We start from the raw sequence: 17,961 nt of genomic DNA, 5'->3' as shown, positions 1-17,961 counted from the left end.
AAATTGAAAACCAATTATATAATTTGTCAAATATTTCAAACTTTACTCCAAAAGTTCTTATTTTAAACAAGAGTCTTTGTCAATATCTTCTACTCATTCTGATAATCATACTTTCTCCATAAATACTATTAAAAAACATTATATTTATAGATAATCTCCTCATTTTGTTCATGATACTCTATGGATTAAATACAATTTTTTTCTCCCCTTACAATGATACAAAAAGAAATTATTTCATAACTCTTAAACTTTAAGTTATAAATATTTTACGTAAACAATATAGAAACTTTATACAACAAATCAAAACAACAATTCCATTTTTCCACTGATTTTTTAAATTTGGGAAACCTCTTGTAAGAATCATAACCTTAACTACAAAATAAGAAATAAAAAATTCATCAAATAATCCAAATAATAAAATTTTTAATCAACAAAATTCAAACTTTAAATGAGAAAAATAAAATTCTAATAAAAATGAAACAAAACTTTCTCAATTTTATTTTCTTTTACCTCAGGAGGGGTAGGAGAGACATTAACATCATTTGAAACAAAAATTGAAAATGACCAAATAAGACAACAAACTATTGAAAAAGTTGACACAAACAAAAAAGAAAAATGCAAACCAATAAAAAAAACATTAATAATAGAGATATAAAATATATTAATTCTTAACTTTTAGTTAAAAAGCTATTAGGATACCTCCATATCCAATAGTTATGCATATGTGAATATGTGCATAATAAATTTCAATTTCTAATTTTAAAATTACTTCGACATTTTCTTCATGTGTATTCTTCATGGATTTATGGAAATAAACAAATCAAATGTTATATGTTTATTAATAAAATTGATTGATTCACTGGTCACTTGCAATTTCCTTTTTTGGTCCAAGTTTTAAAATGCCTAACAATATCGACAATCTAAAGCTTCCACTAACCATACATATTGGTGTTATTTTACAAGTGTTCTCTTATTTAATTATTTTTCATTGCATTGCAATAATTTGTTTTCAATTGAATCTAATTATTTTAAATTTTCACATGTCTCTATAATTGTAGAAGAGGAAAATACCTCTTCTTGATTTTTCAAATCCATGTTAAAGCATCATCTTTTGCCTACCTAAATTAATATCTGCTTCTTTTTTGGTCTCTATTAAAAGCATGCCTTGCTTTATAAAATTTGTGGTAAAATGGTTTAGGACCTCATAAAATCGGATTGGCTTGATCTAAATACACCCAATTTGTAGACCTATTGCTAATTGACCTTTTTAAAAAAAATGTATTTGACATTTTATCATTTCGATCTAGTAGTTTTTTCTTTTTTAAAAAAAATTCCCTTCGAATAAGTTAAAAATCTAATTTAGAGTCATTTTTCATTTTAGAGAATTAAATAAAAAGCATTAATAAAGTTTTATATAGCCTTTTTTTTATTTTTAATAAAATAATACAACTACATAAAAAGGAACCATTTAATTGTATTAATTGAAAATGTTAACAAATAATATTTCATTTTATTAATATTATTTATAGATTATAATGAGCTTTAAATATTTTTCATTTAAGATTGCTATGAGAAATTATATTTATAATAAACATATTTTTATAATTAAGATAACAAGATACAGATCAAAAGTTAAACTTGAGATAAATTGATTTAATTAAATATAATTAAAAATATTAAATGTATAAAAATTAAATCTCTACCAACATTACAGAATTATTGGTGCAACAATTTAATTCTTTTAGTTTTAATTACGACCAAATATGTTTTAATTAATCAAACTAATTTTCAAAGTTAATAATTAGATTCAATTAAAATTCAAAACTAAAAATTAAAAGTTTGAAAATATATAAAAATAAATAAATAAAAACATAGAGATCCTCTCGATGTAATCACCATTCTGAGTCGCTTCATCACTTTCATGAGCTACAAGTAGTGCGGAAAACAACTTGTATGGTTAAGGAGAGAAATAGGGGCTGTGAAAGGAAAAGTCATCTAGTTGTTGATTATTACTATTTTTTTTTTTTAATTATAGGAAAATGCGGTACTTTTTATATTTGATTTAATTATATAAAATACAAAATATATATATATATATAATTAAAATTTAATAAAACAACATTATGCGATGGACTAGATTCCCAGTGGGTGAGTTAAAAAAAGACCAAGAGGATTTGGGTCAAGAACTCACAGCATTCATTATTAGTCTGCCTTCCAGAAGTAGGTTAGGAGGAAGAGATGGCAGAGATCGCCGTCACTGTAGTCACCGATAGGTTGCTCTCCTTGCTCGCTGATGAAGCCAGATTATTGAGAGGTGTCCACACCCAAGTTGAAGATATCAAAACAGAGCTGCTCTACATCCAAGCTTTCCTCAAGGATGCAGATGCAAAGGCCGAGAAACGAGACACCGGCCAAGGCGTTAAAACTTGGGTCCAAGAACTAAGGGAGACGACTTATTGCATAGAAGATCTCGTCGATGAATACATTCTTCACTTTGCAAATCCCCCTCATCGTCGTGGGGTCCTTGGTTTCCTCTGTAAGATTTCTCACCTACTCCCGAAACTGAAACCACGCCATGAGATAGCCTCCAAGGTCTAGGATCTCAAGCTAAAGGTGGGTAAACTGAAGGAAGCAAGTTCAACTTATGGGTTTATTAGTTCATTTGAGCTAGGATCAGGCAGCTGCAGTGGTACAAGTGTTCCATGGCATGACCCGGGAGTGACATCTCTTTTCATCGAAGATGCCGAAATTGTGGGTATTGAATCTCACAAGGGTGAATTGATAAAATGGCTGGTAGAGGGAGCTCCAGAACGAACAGTGATTTCGGTGGTGGGCATGGGCGGGCTTGGCAAGACAACTCTTGCCAAGAAGGTTTATGACAACAAGAGGATGGTGGAACACTTCGATTGCCGTGCCTGGATCACTGTGTCTCAGTCATTCAAGATGGAGGAGGTACTTCGGAACGTGATAAAGCAATTCTATCTAGCAAGGAAAGAGTCAATTCCTGATGGTACCGATGCAATGGACGAGATGTCTCTTATTACTCGACTTAGGGAGTATTTGGAGGATAAAAGGTATGTCGTTGTTTTTTATGATGTTTGGAAATTAGAGTTCTGGAGATTTATTAAATATATTTTACCAGAAAACAAAAGAGGCAGCAGGATAGTAATTACAACACGAAATGTTGAAGTAGGTTCTGCTGTTAAAGAATCTTCATTTCATTATATCCACAATCTTCAAGCTCTACCTCCCGAAAGTTCCTGGGAACTCTTCTGTAAGAAGGCATTTCAGGGTTGTTTCTGTCCTCCTGAATTAGAGAAAATTTCCCTTGATATTGTTAAAAGATGTGAAGGATTGCCGCTTGCAATTGTGGCAATGGGCGGTGCTTTATCAACCAAAGAGAAGAATGAGTTAGAATGGCAGAAATTTAATGACAGTCTTGGTTCCCAATTAGAAAGTAATCCCCATCTTGAAAATATCACTAAAATTCTGTCCCTCAGTTATGATGACTTGCCTCACTACCTCAAGTCTTGTTTCTTGTACTTTGCCATTTTTCCAGAGGACTACCCCATTAATTGTGGAAGACTCATCCGACTGTGGATAGCTGAAGGGTTTGTGAAAGGAAAGAAAGGAATAACATTGGAACAGGTTGCCGAAGAATAGTTGACTGAACTGATTCATAGAAGCTTGGTTCAATTGTCCCACGTGGATTATAGAGGGAAAATTAGAAGTTGCAGAGTCCATGATTTGATGTGTGAGATTATCCTCAGAAAGGCCGAGGAGTTGAGTTTTTGTCGTTCTTTTGGGGAAGAAGACTCAAGCTTTGATGGAAAATTTCGGTGTGGATCAGTTCAAAAAAGCACAGATAATGTTGTGGAGGCTATTAATAGGAACCCACAGATTCGCTCAATTTTGCTTTTTGACATTGATGCAGTGCCTATGCTCTTTACAGGTACATCCCTTACCAACTTTAATCTTTTGAAAATATTGGATTTTGAAAAAGCTCCTCTATATAGTGTTCCAGAAGATCTGGGAAATCTGTTCCACTTGAGGTACTTAAGTCTGAGCAGGACAAAAGTCAAGATGCTTCCAAAGTCCATAGGTAAGTTACAGAACCTACAAACTTTGGATCTCAAACATTCCCTTGTGGATGCGCTTCCAGTTGAGATCAAGAAGCTTCGAAAGCTGCGCCATATTCTAGCCTATGCTTATAAAGTCTGTCCTGAATGGGACTTTTATACTACTAGAGGAATACATATAGGGGAGGGGATTGGCAGTATGCTAGACTTGCAGAAGCTCTGTTATGTGGAGGCAAATCACGGGATGGGCCTAATTGAAGAGCTGGGAAAGTTGAGGCAGTTGAGAAGGCTGGGCATTACAAACCTTGTGGAAGACGACGGGCTAAGACTTTGTGCCTCCATTTCAAATATGAAGCACCTTGAATCTTTATGCATATGTTCAAAGGATGATGATATTCTGAAGTTAGAAACTATATCAGTTCCACCCAGATACCTTAGAAATCTCTATCTCCAAGGATGCTTAAGCAAGTTGCCGGAATGGCTTCCCACACTTCGAAGTCTAGTTCGTGTATGTTTAAGAAGGTCCGGGTTAAGCTATGATCCAGTGGAAGTCCTCCAAGCTCTGCCTAATCTATTGGAGGTTGAACTCCACACTGCATACGACGGTGAATGTTTGTGTTTTTCGGAATTAGGATTTCAGAAACTTAAACGGTTACGTCTCCGTGGCATGAAGGGACTGAAAACCCTGAAAATACACGATGGAGCATTGCCTCTACTCGAACATTTAGAAATTGGGCCTAGCCCACAACTGGAGGAGGTGTCACCTGGCATTCGCCTGCTCAAAACCCTTACAAGTATTGAATTTTGGGGCATGTCAGACAAATTCTTACTTAGCATGCTACCAGAGCATGGCGAAAATTATCAGATAGTTGAACATGTCCCCAATGTCTTTTTCCACTTTTCCTATGGTGGAGGCTACCACACCATGAGACTATAAGATGACCACCAAAAATATCATTCCAAATCCTGGGTGAGTTTATTGCAAACTTTCATGCTGTTTTAGTTGGTATGAAGTTACCTCTTTCAGTAAGTTGAATCAAAATTTAACTAATTTGGCTGGGCACAGTGTGGGAATTGTCCCATGTCTGGTTGCACTTTCTTTTTTTGCTTGAGTTGAGATCGCAGGTAACTGAAGGTCAATTCAACTAATTAAATCCACCTAATTATCAGTTACATATATAGTTATATTACTTAGATTTACATGTGGAGGATAATCTTCTTTAAATAATACAAAAAAGTTTTGAACTGTGCAAAATGGTCTTCTATCATTTGAAATTTTTGGAAAATTTAAAGTATTATATTTGCATCACTTCCAATATAGTTGTCGCATAAGGCAAAGAACATAGTCTATATTGTAATCGACCCATTAATAAATGTGAAACATCTAAATTTAGAATTTAATTAATCATTTAAGTAGTAGTACATTTAAAATAATTCATTCAGTTTGAAAAAGTCCCAAGTTTAAGGCTGATCAGGTGGATGGCCTTGAGTTACTCCTGATCCAGTACTACTTGAGTTAAAGCTGTGGTTGTTGGTTGTGACCTAATGAAATTTCAGTGATGATTGTAGGTTGTGATTGGTGATAACTGTTGGGCACTGATCAAGTCTGAAGTTTTGCTTACTGGAAATCAAGTTGTGTAAGAACACTTCTTTGAGCATCCCATATAATGCTGATATGATGATGCTTTTCTCCTTTTACATGTATTATTATTATTATTATTATTATTATTATTATTATTATTATTTCCCTCTAGGGATAGAGGAAATCTCAGCTTCTAGAATATGCAATACTGTTTATGGTTCCAATCTATCAACAGGAATTGTTGGTGGCGGTGTTCATTATGTTTGTATGCTGTTAGGTTTTTAAACTAAACCATGTCTCCATGTGGATGGTTTTGTGCTATTTCTTTGTTGCTCTTTTGAGAAGTGCAATGTTTTTAAACTAAATCCAGACCATCTCAATTTCCGCTCAACACATGGCTATTCATGCTAACACAAACCCTATTTGAATTGGTTGAGCATGTAAGTTGATCTCATAAATCAGTCCCACTTCAACCCCTATAAACAAGATGGGAATCTAGTTTTATAGTAATTCAAAGTGCAATTGTGGAAAATTTACTTGTCATACATTAGATATCACAACCATTGCCAGAACATAAGAAACCAAACACAAGACTAATCTCTCTTCACATAGAATTTGATTTTCAGTTTTCCAACAAAATAAATAGGCTTCTAATTGCGAGTATGTACCACACAAAAATTGAAGATAGCTTTAGCTAGGTTGCCAGCTAGCTATTCTCAGTGGTGACTGTAGTTACTCATCAACAATTTCCCGGTCAAACCACAAGAGCATGGTTTGGTACATCTTTAACCAGATGAACACCTTCAGCAAAGACCACTCCCATTCCCATATGCGAATGAGGCTCAATGTGGCAGTGAAATGCCCAAACCCCAGGATTATCCGCCACAAACCTAAGAGCTGTCCATGCGAAAGGGAATGTCACTGCAGTATTCCTCAATGGTGGATTCTTCAAGTTAAACGTCTTTGCATCATTTTCCCTAAACTTTCCTTCTCCATATCCCAACACCCAAAAATCATGACCAGGGGTGTATTTCACTGACACCTGTGGCTAATGCATTGGCATTTTGAAGAATCACGTCGACCGTTGTCCTAAACTCTAGCATGTACACCCCATTCCCATATGTCGAGTTAGTGTTTGTTGCAGGTTTCATCACATCATAATCGTTGGGAAAGTTCTCTGGTGGACTCTTCTGATCGAAAGCGTTTTGCAAACGATGCTTAATGGCACCTAAATAAGGAGTTGGAGGCAATGTTAGGGATATATTATTGATAGCCCACTTGGTGAATCCATTGATAGTGTTTTGAGTGTTGAGGAGGATTATTTAGGTACCTAAATAAGGAGTGATGTTCTTTCTATTTCTCATTCCTCTACACATTATGATTCATCTATATCTACTCTACCTGTCTTGCTCTCTACTTCTATATCTATTCCTCTTGTTTTATCTCCAAGGCACAGTACTCAAGTTAAAAGGAAACAAACTTGGTTGAATGACTTTGTTTCAAATATTATAGATTCTATTACTTCATCTACTAACAATGCTTCTTCAATCACAACTCTTGATCCTACTTCTTCCTAAACACCCAACATTTTTCCATTCATTACTTCTTATAGCTTTTCCCGAACCAATTTCTTATAAACAGGCTAGCGTTCATGCAAAATGGGTTGTAGGAATGAACAAAGAGCTTGCTGCTCTAGAGGATAATCATACTTGGGATTTAAAAAGTTTACCTGTGGGTAAGAAAGCCATTGGTTCCAAATGGGTCTACAAGGTTAAACTTAAACCTGATGGTAGTGTTGATATGTTTAAAGCAAGACTAGAGGCAAAAGGTTATAATAAAATAGAATGGATAGATTATTTTGACAATTTTTCACCTGTTGCTAAGCTTGTTATCATCAAGTTGTTACTAGCTATTGCTACTACAAAGTCTTGGCCAATTCATCAATTAGATATCAACAATGTTTTCTTGCATGATTATTTGGATGAAAAAAGTCTATATGCAGCCTCTAGAAGGTTATACTAATGCCATACCAAGTCAAGTATGTAAACTTAAACAATCTCTATATGATCTTAAACAGGCATCTAGGTAGTGGAATTATGAATTTACTATAAAATTGAAACAATTTGGTTTTCATCAGTTAGTTCATGATAATTGTTTGTTTGTCAAACAATCAGACCATGTTTTTCTAGCCTTGATTATCTATGTGGATGATGTTTTAGTCATAGTAACTAATGAGGATGATATTGTTGCTGTTAAGCAATTTCTATATTCTCAATTTACAGTTAAAGATCTTGGTTATGCCAAGTATTTTCTTAGTCTTGAGATAGCTCGTTCTACTACTGGTACTTATATCAATCAAGAAAGTATGTTATGGACATTCTTAAGGACACAGGTTTATTAGGCGTCAAACCTGCTACTACTCCACTTCCTCCAGGCCACAAATTTTCTACAACTATGGGCTCTTTACTCTCCAATCTAGACAAATATAGAAGAATAATTGGAGGTCTTCTCTATTTGGGATTTACTTGACCTGATTTTACTTATGTTGTTCAACAACTAAGTCAATTTGTTCATGCTCCTTGCCAAGCTCTTGGGATGCTGCCTTACATGCTCTACACTATCTCAAGGGTTGTCACTTTGAAGGAATATTTTTCCTTTCTAGTAATTCTTTTAAGCTTCAAGCTTATTGTGATGTTGATTGGGCCTCTTGCATTGATACTAGAAGGTCTCTTACTGGTTATTGTATTTTCTTTGGATCAACTTTGATTTCTTGGAAAACCAAGAAACAAACTACTGTGTCCCGTTCTTCTGCTAAAGCTAAATATAGAAGCATGGTTTCCACTGTTTGTGAATTGCAATGGATATCTTATCTCTTACAAGATTTTGGTTTTCTTCCTTCTCTCTCTATTCCTCCTTAGTGTGACAACCATGCAACTCTCCACATTACAACTAATCTTGTATTTTAGATCGTACCAAACATTTGGAGATTGATTGTCACTTGGTTCAAGATAAATTCAAGCAAGGATTTATTTTACCTCATCACATTTCTTCAAAGCTTCACATTGCAAACATATTCACAAAAGCTTTATCTGCTCCTACTTTTTCATTTTTGTTGTCCAAGTAAGGCTTGTTTGATTTTCACCAAGCTCCAACTTGCAGGGAGGATGTACAGAAAGTTAGTAGTTAAGTCGCAACTTAATTTTAGTTAGTTAGCAATGAGTTTTTTAGTTTGTAGTTTGTTATTTTTCAGCTATCATTTTGCTAAGTTTTTTGTATATAAATACTCACCTGCCTATACATTTTTGGATATAGAAAATAAGAAACTTCTTCATTTCTTTGTTGTTGTACACATTACCTTTGTTTCTTGCTTGCATCAATACCAAAGTAGTTGATAATTTTTCAAAATCCTAGCCATGTCTTTTATAAATGGGTGCTAATGGAGGAAATTCAGTGGAGGCAGAAATCTAGGGAGCTGTGGCTAAAGGAAGGGGATAGGAATACCGGTTATTTTCATCGTATGGCCAATGCTCATCGCAGGAATAATTCTTTGGATAGGATTACAATTAATGGGGAGTTGCTGACTGAGGATCAAGAGGTGAGGGAGGGGATAGTGAATGCTTTCCAGAATTTACTTTCAGAAGAGCCGGGGTGGAGAACAGATATTGAGGGCCTGCAGCTCAAACAGCTTAATTCCCGGGAAGCTGAAAATTTGGAGGTGCCCTTCTCTGAGGAGGAAATTCATTTTGCACTAATGGAGATGAGGGGTGATAAAGCTCCAGGTCCGGATGGGTTCACAATGGCCTTTTGGCAAGATTGCTGGGATGTGGTGAAGGAGGAGGTGATGAAACTGTTTAAGGAATTCTTTGAGTATGAATCCTTTGCCAAGTCTCTTAATACCACCTTTTTGGTCCTTATTCCCAAGAAAGGAGGAGCTGATGACTTGGGGGACTTTAGGCCAATTAGTTTGCTTGGGAGTTTGTATAAACTTTTAGCCAAAGTCCTAGCAAATAGGCTAAAGAAAGTGCTGGACAGAGTGGTCTCAGTTGACCAAAACGCCTTTGTGAGAGGGAGACAGATTTTGGATGCTTCTCTAGTAGCTAATGAGGTGATTGATTATTGGTATAAAAGAAAAGAGAAAGGGTTGATATGTAAGTTGGACATTGAAAAAGCTTATGATAGTATCAATTGGAACTTCCTTATGAAGGTTCTTCGGAAGATGGGATTTGGGTCTCGGTGGGAGGAATGGATGAGGTGGTGTATTTCTACCGCCAAATTCTCTATATTAATCAATGGGGTTCCAGCTGGTTTCTTTTCGAACTCAAAGGGGCTGCGGCAAGGAGATCCCCTCTCTCCTTATCTTTTTGTTTTGGGTATGGAAGTGCTTAGCACCATGATTAGACGGGCTGGTGAAGGGGGCTTTATTTCAGGCTGTAGGATGCGGGGGAGAGGGGGGGATGAGCTGACTGTTTCGCACCTCCTCTTTGCTGACGACACTCTAATTTTTTGCAAAGCTAGAAGAGAGCAACTGACCAATCTAAGCTGGATTTTGGCGTGGTTTGAGGCTGCCTCCGGCTTGAGAATTAATCTGGCTAAGAGTGTCCTTATTCCGGTGGGGGAAGTGGATGGGATGGAGGAATTGGCGGCTGAGCTGGGTTGTAAATTGGGGGCTTTACCCGCTGTTTACTTGGGGCTGCCCCTTGGAGCCAATCATAAAAACGCCTCTTCTTGGGATGGGGTGGAAGAGAGAATGAGAAGAAGATTGGCCCAGTGGAAAAGGCAATATATCTCCAAGGGGGGAAGAATTACTCTTATTAAGAGCACCTTGGCCAGCATACCCATCTACCTCCTTTCACTTATTCGAATTCCTAAGGTGGTGGCAAAAAGGATTGAAAAAATCCAAAGAGATTTCTTGTGGGGGGGAGGAAGCTTGGAGGGGAAAGTTCATTTGATTAATTGGCAAGTGGTTTGCAGCCCTAAGGAGGAGGGGGGATTAGGCATCCGAAAGATAGATTTGTTGAACAAAACATTGTTGGGCAAATGGGTATGGAGATATGCCTATGAGAAGGATAACCTATGGAAAAAGGCGATAGGGGTGAAATATGGTCAAGAGGGATGTGGGTGGAGGACTAAGGAAGTTTGTGGGCCTTATGGGGTGGGGTTGTGGAAGGAGATAATGAAAGAGGCGGAGTGGTGTTGGGAGAGCATGGACCTTAAGGTTGGGAAGGGGAATAGAGTTTTGTTTTGGATGGATAAGTGGTGTGGCAATGAGGCGCTTTCTCAAACTTTTCCTCAGTTGTTTACCTTGGCGGGTCATAAGAATGCCAAAGTTTGCGAAGTGTGGGATTCTAGTTTGGGGCAAGGAGGGTGGAATCTCAGTTTGGCTAGAGATTTCAATGATTGGGAGATAGATCAGATAGGAGAAATGCTGAATCTTCTGAAGGATTTCAGGATTTCTCAGGAGGAGGACTCAGTGAGATGGAAGCGGGAAGGCAACGACGTTTTTGGGGCCAAGGGGGCCTACAGAAGTTTGAGCGGCTACTCAGTTGGTGCTTTTCCGAATAGACGCATTTGGATGGATAGGGTTCCAACAAAAGTGTCTTTTTTTGCTTGGGAGGCAGCGTGGGGGAAGATCCTCACTTTGGATAAGCTTCAAAGAAGGGGATGGCAGCTACCTAATCGGTGTTATTTATGTGGATGCGAAGAGGAAAATGCGAATCATATTCTCTTACATTGTACAGTGGTTAAAACTATTTGGGAGATTACCCTTGTCATTTTCGGAGTTCAATGGGTGTTCCCAGAGTCGGTTATAGAGGTGCTTCATAGTTGGAGGGGTTCTTTTGTGGGAAAAAAAAGAAAAAAAATATGGAATTCCATACCGCTGTGCATTTTTTGGACGGTTTGGAAGGAAAGGAATAGGATAGTGTTTAGGGGAGGGTCTTTAGATATTTAGAAATTCAAGAATTCTTTTGTTTGTAATTTGTGGGGTTGGGCTAAGGTGTACATTGGTGAGGAAACCTACTCTCTGTTAGGCTTTTTGGAGTGGCTTGGGACCACTTGAGGGTGGGTGAGGTTTTTAACCTTTTTTGTTGATGTTCCAGCCTCTTTTGGGGCTGTTTAGTATACCCCCTGTATACATGCGGCTTTTTTAGCCTCTTCTAATATATTTGACTGTTTATCTATCAAAAAAAAAAAAAAAAAATCCTAGCCCACCATTTAACCCTACCTACTAAATGCAGCCAAAAAGGTTTTTCTTTTAAATATTAGACATTTATCAATGTTATTAAAATCACTTTTAAAATTTTAAGTAATTTTTGGATTAGCACTTGTTATGTACTTCTAAAATACTAAAGCACTTTTTTTTTTTTTTGCTATATATACCATTACAAAAAACGCTACATACTGAAAGCACTTTTATGAATATCACTCTCGAAGGACTCCTAAATCCAGACCATATCAATTGCCACTCAACACATGGCTATTCATGCTAACACACCCTATTTGAATGGATTGAGCATGTAAGTTGATCTCATGAATCAGTCCTACTTCAACCCCTATAAACGAGATGGGAATCTAGTTTTATAGTAATTCAAAGTGCAATTGTGGAAAATTTACTTGTCATACATTAAATATCACAACCATTGCCAAAACATAAGAAACCAAACACAAGACTAAATCTCTCTTCAAATAGAATTTGGTTCTCAGTTTTCCAACTAAATAAATAGGCTTTTAATTGCATGTATGTACCACACAAAAATTGAAGATAGCTTCAGCTAGGTTGCCAGCTAGCTATTCTCAGTGGTGACTGTAGTTACTCATCAACATTTTCCCGGTCAAGCCACAAGCAAGAGCATGGTTTGGTACATCTTTGACCAGATGAACACCTTCGGCAAAGACCACTCCCATTCCCATATGCAAATGAGGCTCAATGTGGCAGTGAAATGCCCAAACCCCAGGATTATCCGCCACAAACCTAAGAGCTGTCCATCCGAAAGGGAATATCACTGCAGTATTCCTCAATGGTGGATTCTTTAAGTTAAACCTCTTCGCATCCTTTTCCCTAAACTTTCCTTCTCCATATCCCAACACCCAAAAATCATGACCATGCAGGTGCCAAGGGTGTATTTCACTGACACCTGTTGCTAATGCATTGGCATTTTGAAGAATCACGTCGACCGTTGTCCTAAACTCAAGCATGTACACCCCATTCCCATATGTCGAGTTAGTGTTTGTTGGAGGTTTCATCACATCATAATCGTTGGGAAAGTTCTCTGGTGGACTCTTCTGATCGAAAGCGTTGCTCAAACGATGCTTAATGGCACCCAAATAAGGAGTTGGAGGCAATGTTAGGGATATATTATTGATAGCCCATTTGGTGAATCCATTGATAGTGTTTTGAGTGTTGAGGAGGATGATTCTGCGGTTGTAGGTGGTTGGAGGCTTGGGGGAGCCCATGAGGGCCAGGATTTTGTTGGAGAAAGATTTGCTGTGGTTGTAGTCATTCCAAAGAGGAGACACTGGAGGTGTAGATGTTGGGAGCTTTGAAGCTGAAGTTGTTTGGTAGTTGAGAATGGTGAGGCCTTGAGGAGTCTTGGGCTCTCTTCCTCTTACACTAACTGAAATCCAGTAGTTCTTGGAGGGGTCTTGGTCAGTGTGGATCAAAACAGAGTAGCTCTCTCCAGAGTAAATGTCTAAGTCATCCACTGCCACTGGCTGAATATAGTTTCCATCTGCTTCCACCATCACCATCTTGTGATTCTATGTAACAGCATAATAACAAATGAATGCGTCAATCTCAGTTACATTTACAAGTTGGTGGAAACAAAATCATTACCTTAAAATTACTTTTTCTTAAAACAACTTAATAAGTATATATAAACAAAGACATTGAAAAAGGAAAATTAAATTTAAAAAGGATAAAGAATGGCACATTAACCTCAATTTCAAATCACACCGCATGCCTAGTGAAGAATAAACAATAAAAATCTACCTTTCACTGTGGAGCCGGCAGTTCAGTTCAAAGGAGCACTTTTTAGCACATGCATCTGTTAGTCCAACGGTCTAGCTTGTCATTGTTAGGTGCAATAACGGTCTTGGGTTCGAGTCTTCAATTCCAAGAAGTGGAGGTAGTTTTTTATGGGTTGGAGTCCCCCTACTGCAAGAAGTACGGGAGGTGTTTTTTGTTTTTATATTTTCAGAGGCACATGGCCCCCGTAAGCTCTAGTTGGCTCCACCAGATCCAGTGCATTCATGGATGGAGCAACGACAAAGCCAAATCTAGCACTGCCCAATCACATGTGAACAGTAAAAAATAGTAGTACTAGACTCACCAGCTATGTCTCCTCTTTTCAACTTACGGTTCAACAAGGCATGATGTTTATTTCAAATCAGAAGAAGACAAAACACATGGTGTGTGACATAAAAGGAGCAATACAGAACTTCTTATGGAAAGTTTTACTTACGCAGGTGTTCATATTTAGTGTAAATTTTCTGAAATTCAGAATATTTTGTCTGCTAAATCATAGGACCGGTCCTATTGTTTTGAATCTCTTTCTATCCAACTTTGAACCCATTTTCCTGATGTATCTAATTCAAGCTTTTCTGAAATTTGGGGTATGTTTCGTGTATGTACAAATATTCTAAGCTTTATGTTTCAATGAAGACTTTATCTGGAAGTCATTCAAGAAAAAAGTATCAAAATGAAAAATAATACTTCTGAGAAAAAAGTTGTAGGATAAATTTCGAAGTGTCAAAAAAGTAGAAAAAAAAAGTCTTAAAATGTCAAAATCATCATGGGTCCTATACCTATATATACAATGAGGTCTGTGTAATTCAATCAATAAAGTCTTTAGTGGTCAGATGAAGCCACCATCAAGTAGGATGGTTTAACGTGAAGAATATAATTCTCACAGTTGTAGAGGACCACAAGAAGATATTTTTAAACAAAATGGACCGGGCAAGTCACATGCACCATATGCATTTTGGGACAAAAACGTCCAAGTTGGGGGAGAAGGACAGTAGGCATGTTGAACCGCTGTCAGCAAATAATACTAAAGAGAACAATTCCCTTTACCTTTGACATGGACATTTTTTAAAGACCACTTCCATGAACTAATAAATGCTTCTGGTTGAATTTCTCAATCAATAATACATATGTATAAGGCATGAGCATCACAAAATTTAAAATCAAATTTTCATAGGGAATCGATTCTCGATTCCCACCTTTTATGCATGAGAGAGAAAAAGAAGTACCAATAGAAAAGAATGTAGCTATGTCGTGAAGTGAATAATTTAAGTGTCATTTTCTTATTTTTATCCCACGTTTAATTAACTCACAACTATTGCCGTCACGCCAATCTATGAAGCAAAATTTTCAACCAGGCTTTTTGACTAATTTTTTTTTTTTTTTTTTTTTGCTTTTTGGGCATATTACTTTATATTTTTTAAAATAAAAAAATAATTGCAACAGGAAAAGCTTCTTACTTTTTGCTTATTTTCTATTATCTTATCCTAACTTTTTTCTTCTTTTCGAACTTTATTTCACATCCTCAATTCCGTATCTTATTGACAAATTGTCATGATAAGAGTGATATTTTCTAATACTTTACGACTTGGTGGGTTTGGTCGAGTGTGACCACTATCTTCCTAAAATAGTATAATATGTGTAGGCAGTCCCCCCAAGGGCCAATAGGGTGGTTCTTTCATTCTTTATTTGTTACGTGTCAACCACCCAATTGCAATCAGAATATCTTATCACTTGAGGCATAGATTCATAAAGAAAAGTTGACAGAAGGGAGAAAATAGAGTGATATGGTTAGTACCCCAATTTGCAAATTCAGTGAAGCGAGTGCGGTGGTGCTGGAGACCCTGAGCCTGTAAGTTTTATGGGGCTGCACATGGAGGATCTGGGGTGAACATTGTTCATTTCCACGGAATTGGCACTGGGGAGAGGAGGAGTTGGTAACGTGGGCGGCTAGAGAGCAATTGTACTGGCCTCTTCCGTTGATGAGCAGAGTCTGAAAACAATATTCCACAGAATTAATGATTAATGGACAACCAAGACTTCCTCTTGTTTTGACTTTTTCCCCCAGTTTTTTGGTGCTTAATAATTTCAAAACGTAGTCAACAAGACAAGGGTTTCACCAAATACCAACTACTCCATACTGAAAAACGACCGTTTTGAAATTGACCGTAGAGGCGTAGAAAATAGGGACAAGAAGAGATTGACGGTTACCTGGGGTTCGCCAATCCAACGAAATGGTTTGGACGAGAGGGCCACTTCTTGCTCTTGACTTCCCTTATGCCACCAATCACTCAACAACAGATTGAACTCCCCATCGTAATGGAAAGGTTCCTTTTGACCTTCACCAACCTCTACTACCAGAGATCCATACAGTCCAGCAGATCTTTGCATTCCGTAGTGTCCATGGTAAAAGTATGTGCCAGCCTGCACCATAACATTTCACAACTTTGTAAGAGCATGGCTTAAGCGGCCACTACAAGAAACTGACCAATCAAGAAGTGCTGGGGTCCTCTGAAAATAATCCATCAAGTGGAGCAGGTCAATAATATATGAGAGAGAGGCCATAAGACACTGACTTTACCTTATCAACTTTGTATCTGTAGATGAAGGTCTCTCCAGGATTAATGGCACATTGTGAGATGGATGCAGTCCCATCTGCCCATGGAGTTCCGAACTGTGGAATTTCGCTCAAAAGTTTGAATCATGAGTTAATGGATAAGAATATAATATCGAATGCAAAATAGACGAAAACCAAAACCTGTCTGATTCCATGCCAATGAATGACGACACCCTCAGTGTGAAGCCTGTTTGTGAGCTCAACTACAATAGTATCTCCTGCAACAGCCCGGATAGTTGGCCCTGGGAACTGCCCATTGATTCCCATCACGACACCCTCCATACAATCTGGTGACCAGTACATGTACTCCACTTCCCATTTGAAGTGCCTGGTCTTTGAAGCCAAGCATAGCTGAATCACGAATGAGAAGAAGCAGGTGAGAATGAGGAGACCTCTGTTAACCATACTCTTCCGCAGAGACATGAGAATGGAGGGGTAGAAGGATGAAATAAGCTAGAAAAAGTTATCAACGCTAGTGGAGTAGGTGCTGCTGAGGCATTCAATTTTGAAGATTATATATAGAAAGTACTTTTTCCTCGTGCCTCATTTCCTATTACGTGATTGTCTTTTGTCTTGTTTCACAGTGTAGTGGTGGGCATCGATTCTCTTCCTGCCACTTGCATTAATTCCAGTGTTTTGGCCAGGCCAATCTCCACTTTCTCTTTTTACTTTTTCTTTTTTATTTTCTTCCTTCTTTTTTCTTTCCTTTCTCCCAAAAGCATTAGAATGAGAAAATTGTCTAATACTTCTCCATTAAGAATATATTTGCTTTTTTACAATTAGCATAATGTGCTTATGTGAAGCTTCCATCCATGAATTTTAGAATTCTTATTTAATTTGACCCTCATAGTGCTTTGAACACATAGGTTTTTTAGGATGTCGCGAGTTCGAAGCTCCACCTTTATACTAAACATATTTGAGCTGTGATTGATCGACCGAGGCATCTGATCACGCATGAGGAAGGATCCCCTTTATTCTGCTGCTAGGATGGACAAGTCCACTGGGCTGCAGTCAAGTGGCGGATAGTACACTGGCAAAGTTGAAAGCTGCAATATCTACCAATCCAGCTTTCTTGAAAACCAGAAAATATTCGTTCTAGACATGCATCCTTGACTTGGTGACATTTGATTAACCAGGTTTCCAGACATAGCACCTTCAGATCTTGAAGATTTGGGGTTTTTGCAACCCAGGAAACAAAAAACAGAGCATGGGAATCAGCCTATTTAGGAATCATGTGAGGATTTTGGACCAGGCTCAACACAATCCCTCACTTTCATCTTTAAACAATCACCATTGCTGATAATTACATAATAATCTCCTCAGGAAAGCATTTTTCTTTGAGAAAGGCACTGTTTGTTGTCTTTCAAAACTTTCCAAAAAGATTGCTCTCTAAATAGCAATAATCTCTAGTGTTAAAACATTGGATTTACACACATCTGAAGGATTGAACATAAGCCAAATCAATTCTGAACTAAATAAAATCTGAAATTATGCAAAGTCAAGAACCAAAACTAAACGGATTAAGCAAAATGACAGCACAGTAACACAGCACTTAGATGACTTTTACCTACTGCATGAAAGGGCCAAGCAATCTGAAATGGGCTTCCATTATAAATATCTTTACACTACAAGAAATAGGATTTTAGGTGACGGTCCCCAACCA

At 37.4% G+C, this 17,961-nt stretch overlaps 3 protein-coding genes across 4 annotated transcripts; 2 read left to right on the top strand and 1 right to left on the bottom strand.

The window, feature by feature from the left end:
* Positions 1-2,835: 2,835 nt before the first annotated feature.
* LOC132253947 (disease resistance protein RPM1-like) lies at positions 2,836-3,724 on the top strand. The gene is made up of 2 exons (XM_059737567.1): positions 2,836-3,074; positions 3,560-3,724. The coding sequence occupies exons 1-2, from the start codon at positions 2,836-2,838 to the stop codon at positions 3,573-3,575; spliced, it is 255 nt and encodes an 84-aa protein (XP_059593550.1). The 3' UTR covers positions 3,576-3,724.
* On the top strand, positions 2,837-5,918 carry LOC100249534 (disease resistance protein RPM1-like). 2 transcript variants are annotated; one of them, XM_019220636.2, is made up of 2 exons: positions 2,837-5,049; positions 5,649-5,918. In XM_019220636.2, exon 1 carries the CDS (start codon positions 3,751-3,753, stop codon positions 5,014-5,016), a length of 1,266 nt encoding a protein of 421 aa, XP_019076181.1. In that variant the 5' UTR covers positions 2,837-3,750; the 3' UTR covers positions 5,017-5,049; positions 5,649-5,918. The 2 variants fall into 2 exon arrangements, with proteins under 2 accessions (XP_019076181.1, XP_019076182.1); XM_019220637.2 differs by having other exon boundaries at positions 3,674-5,049; positions 5,637-5,918.
* Positions 5,919-12,258: 6,340 nt separating this feature from the next.
* LOC100251280 (L-ascorbate oxidase) lies at positions 12,259-16,805 on the bottom strand. Its single transcript, XM_002275642.4, has 5 exons — positions 16,440-16,805; positions 16,263-16,355; positions 15,893-16,105; positions 15,480-15,674; positions 12,259-13,416 (listed from the first exon to the last, which is right to left on the bottom strand). Exons 1-5 carry the CDS (start codon positions 16,719-16,721, stop codon positions 12,454-12,456), a joined length of 1,746 nt encoding a protein of 581 aa, XP_002275678.1. The 5' UTR covers positions 16,722-16,805; the 3' UTR covers positions 12,259-12,453.
* Positions 16,806-17,961: the final 1,156 nt, after the last annotated feature.

Source organism: Vitis vinifera, chromosome 6 (genome assembly GCF_030704535.1).
Source record: "Vitis vinifera cultivar Pinot Noir 40024 chromosome 6, ASM3070453v1".
Taxonomy (NCBI): Eukaryota; Viridiplantae; Streptophyta; class Magnoliopsida; order Vitales; family Vitaceae; genus Vitis; species Vitis vinifera.
The sequence above is the reverse complement of the archived record's forward strand: the minus strand, read 5'-3'. Positions and strand labels throughout refer to the sequence as shown.

Excerpts from the sequence above, each read along its gene's own strand:
- LOC132253947 (XM_059737567.1), top strand. The coding sequence starts at position 2,836 with ATGGGCGGGCTTGGCAAGACAACTCTTGCCAAGAAGGTTTATGACAAC.
- LOC100249534 (XM_019220636.2), top strand. The coding sequence starts at position 3,751 with ATGTGTGAGATTATCCTCAGAAAGGCCGAGGAGTTGAGTTTTTGTCGT.
- LOC100251280 (XM_002275642.4), bottom strand. The coding sequence starts at position 16,721 with ATGTCTCTGCGGAAGAGTATGGTTAACAGAGGTCTCCTCATTCTCACC. Across the intron at positions 16,356-16,439 it reads ATTGGCATGGAATCAGACAG|TTCGGAACTCCATGGGCAGA; the intron begins GTTTTGGTTTTC and ends GAAATTCCACAG. Across the intron at positions 16,106-16,262 it reads ACAGATACAAAGTTGATAAG|GCTGGCACATACTTTTACCA; the intron begins GTAAAGTCAGTG and ends GTTATGGTGCAG.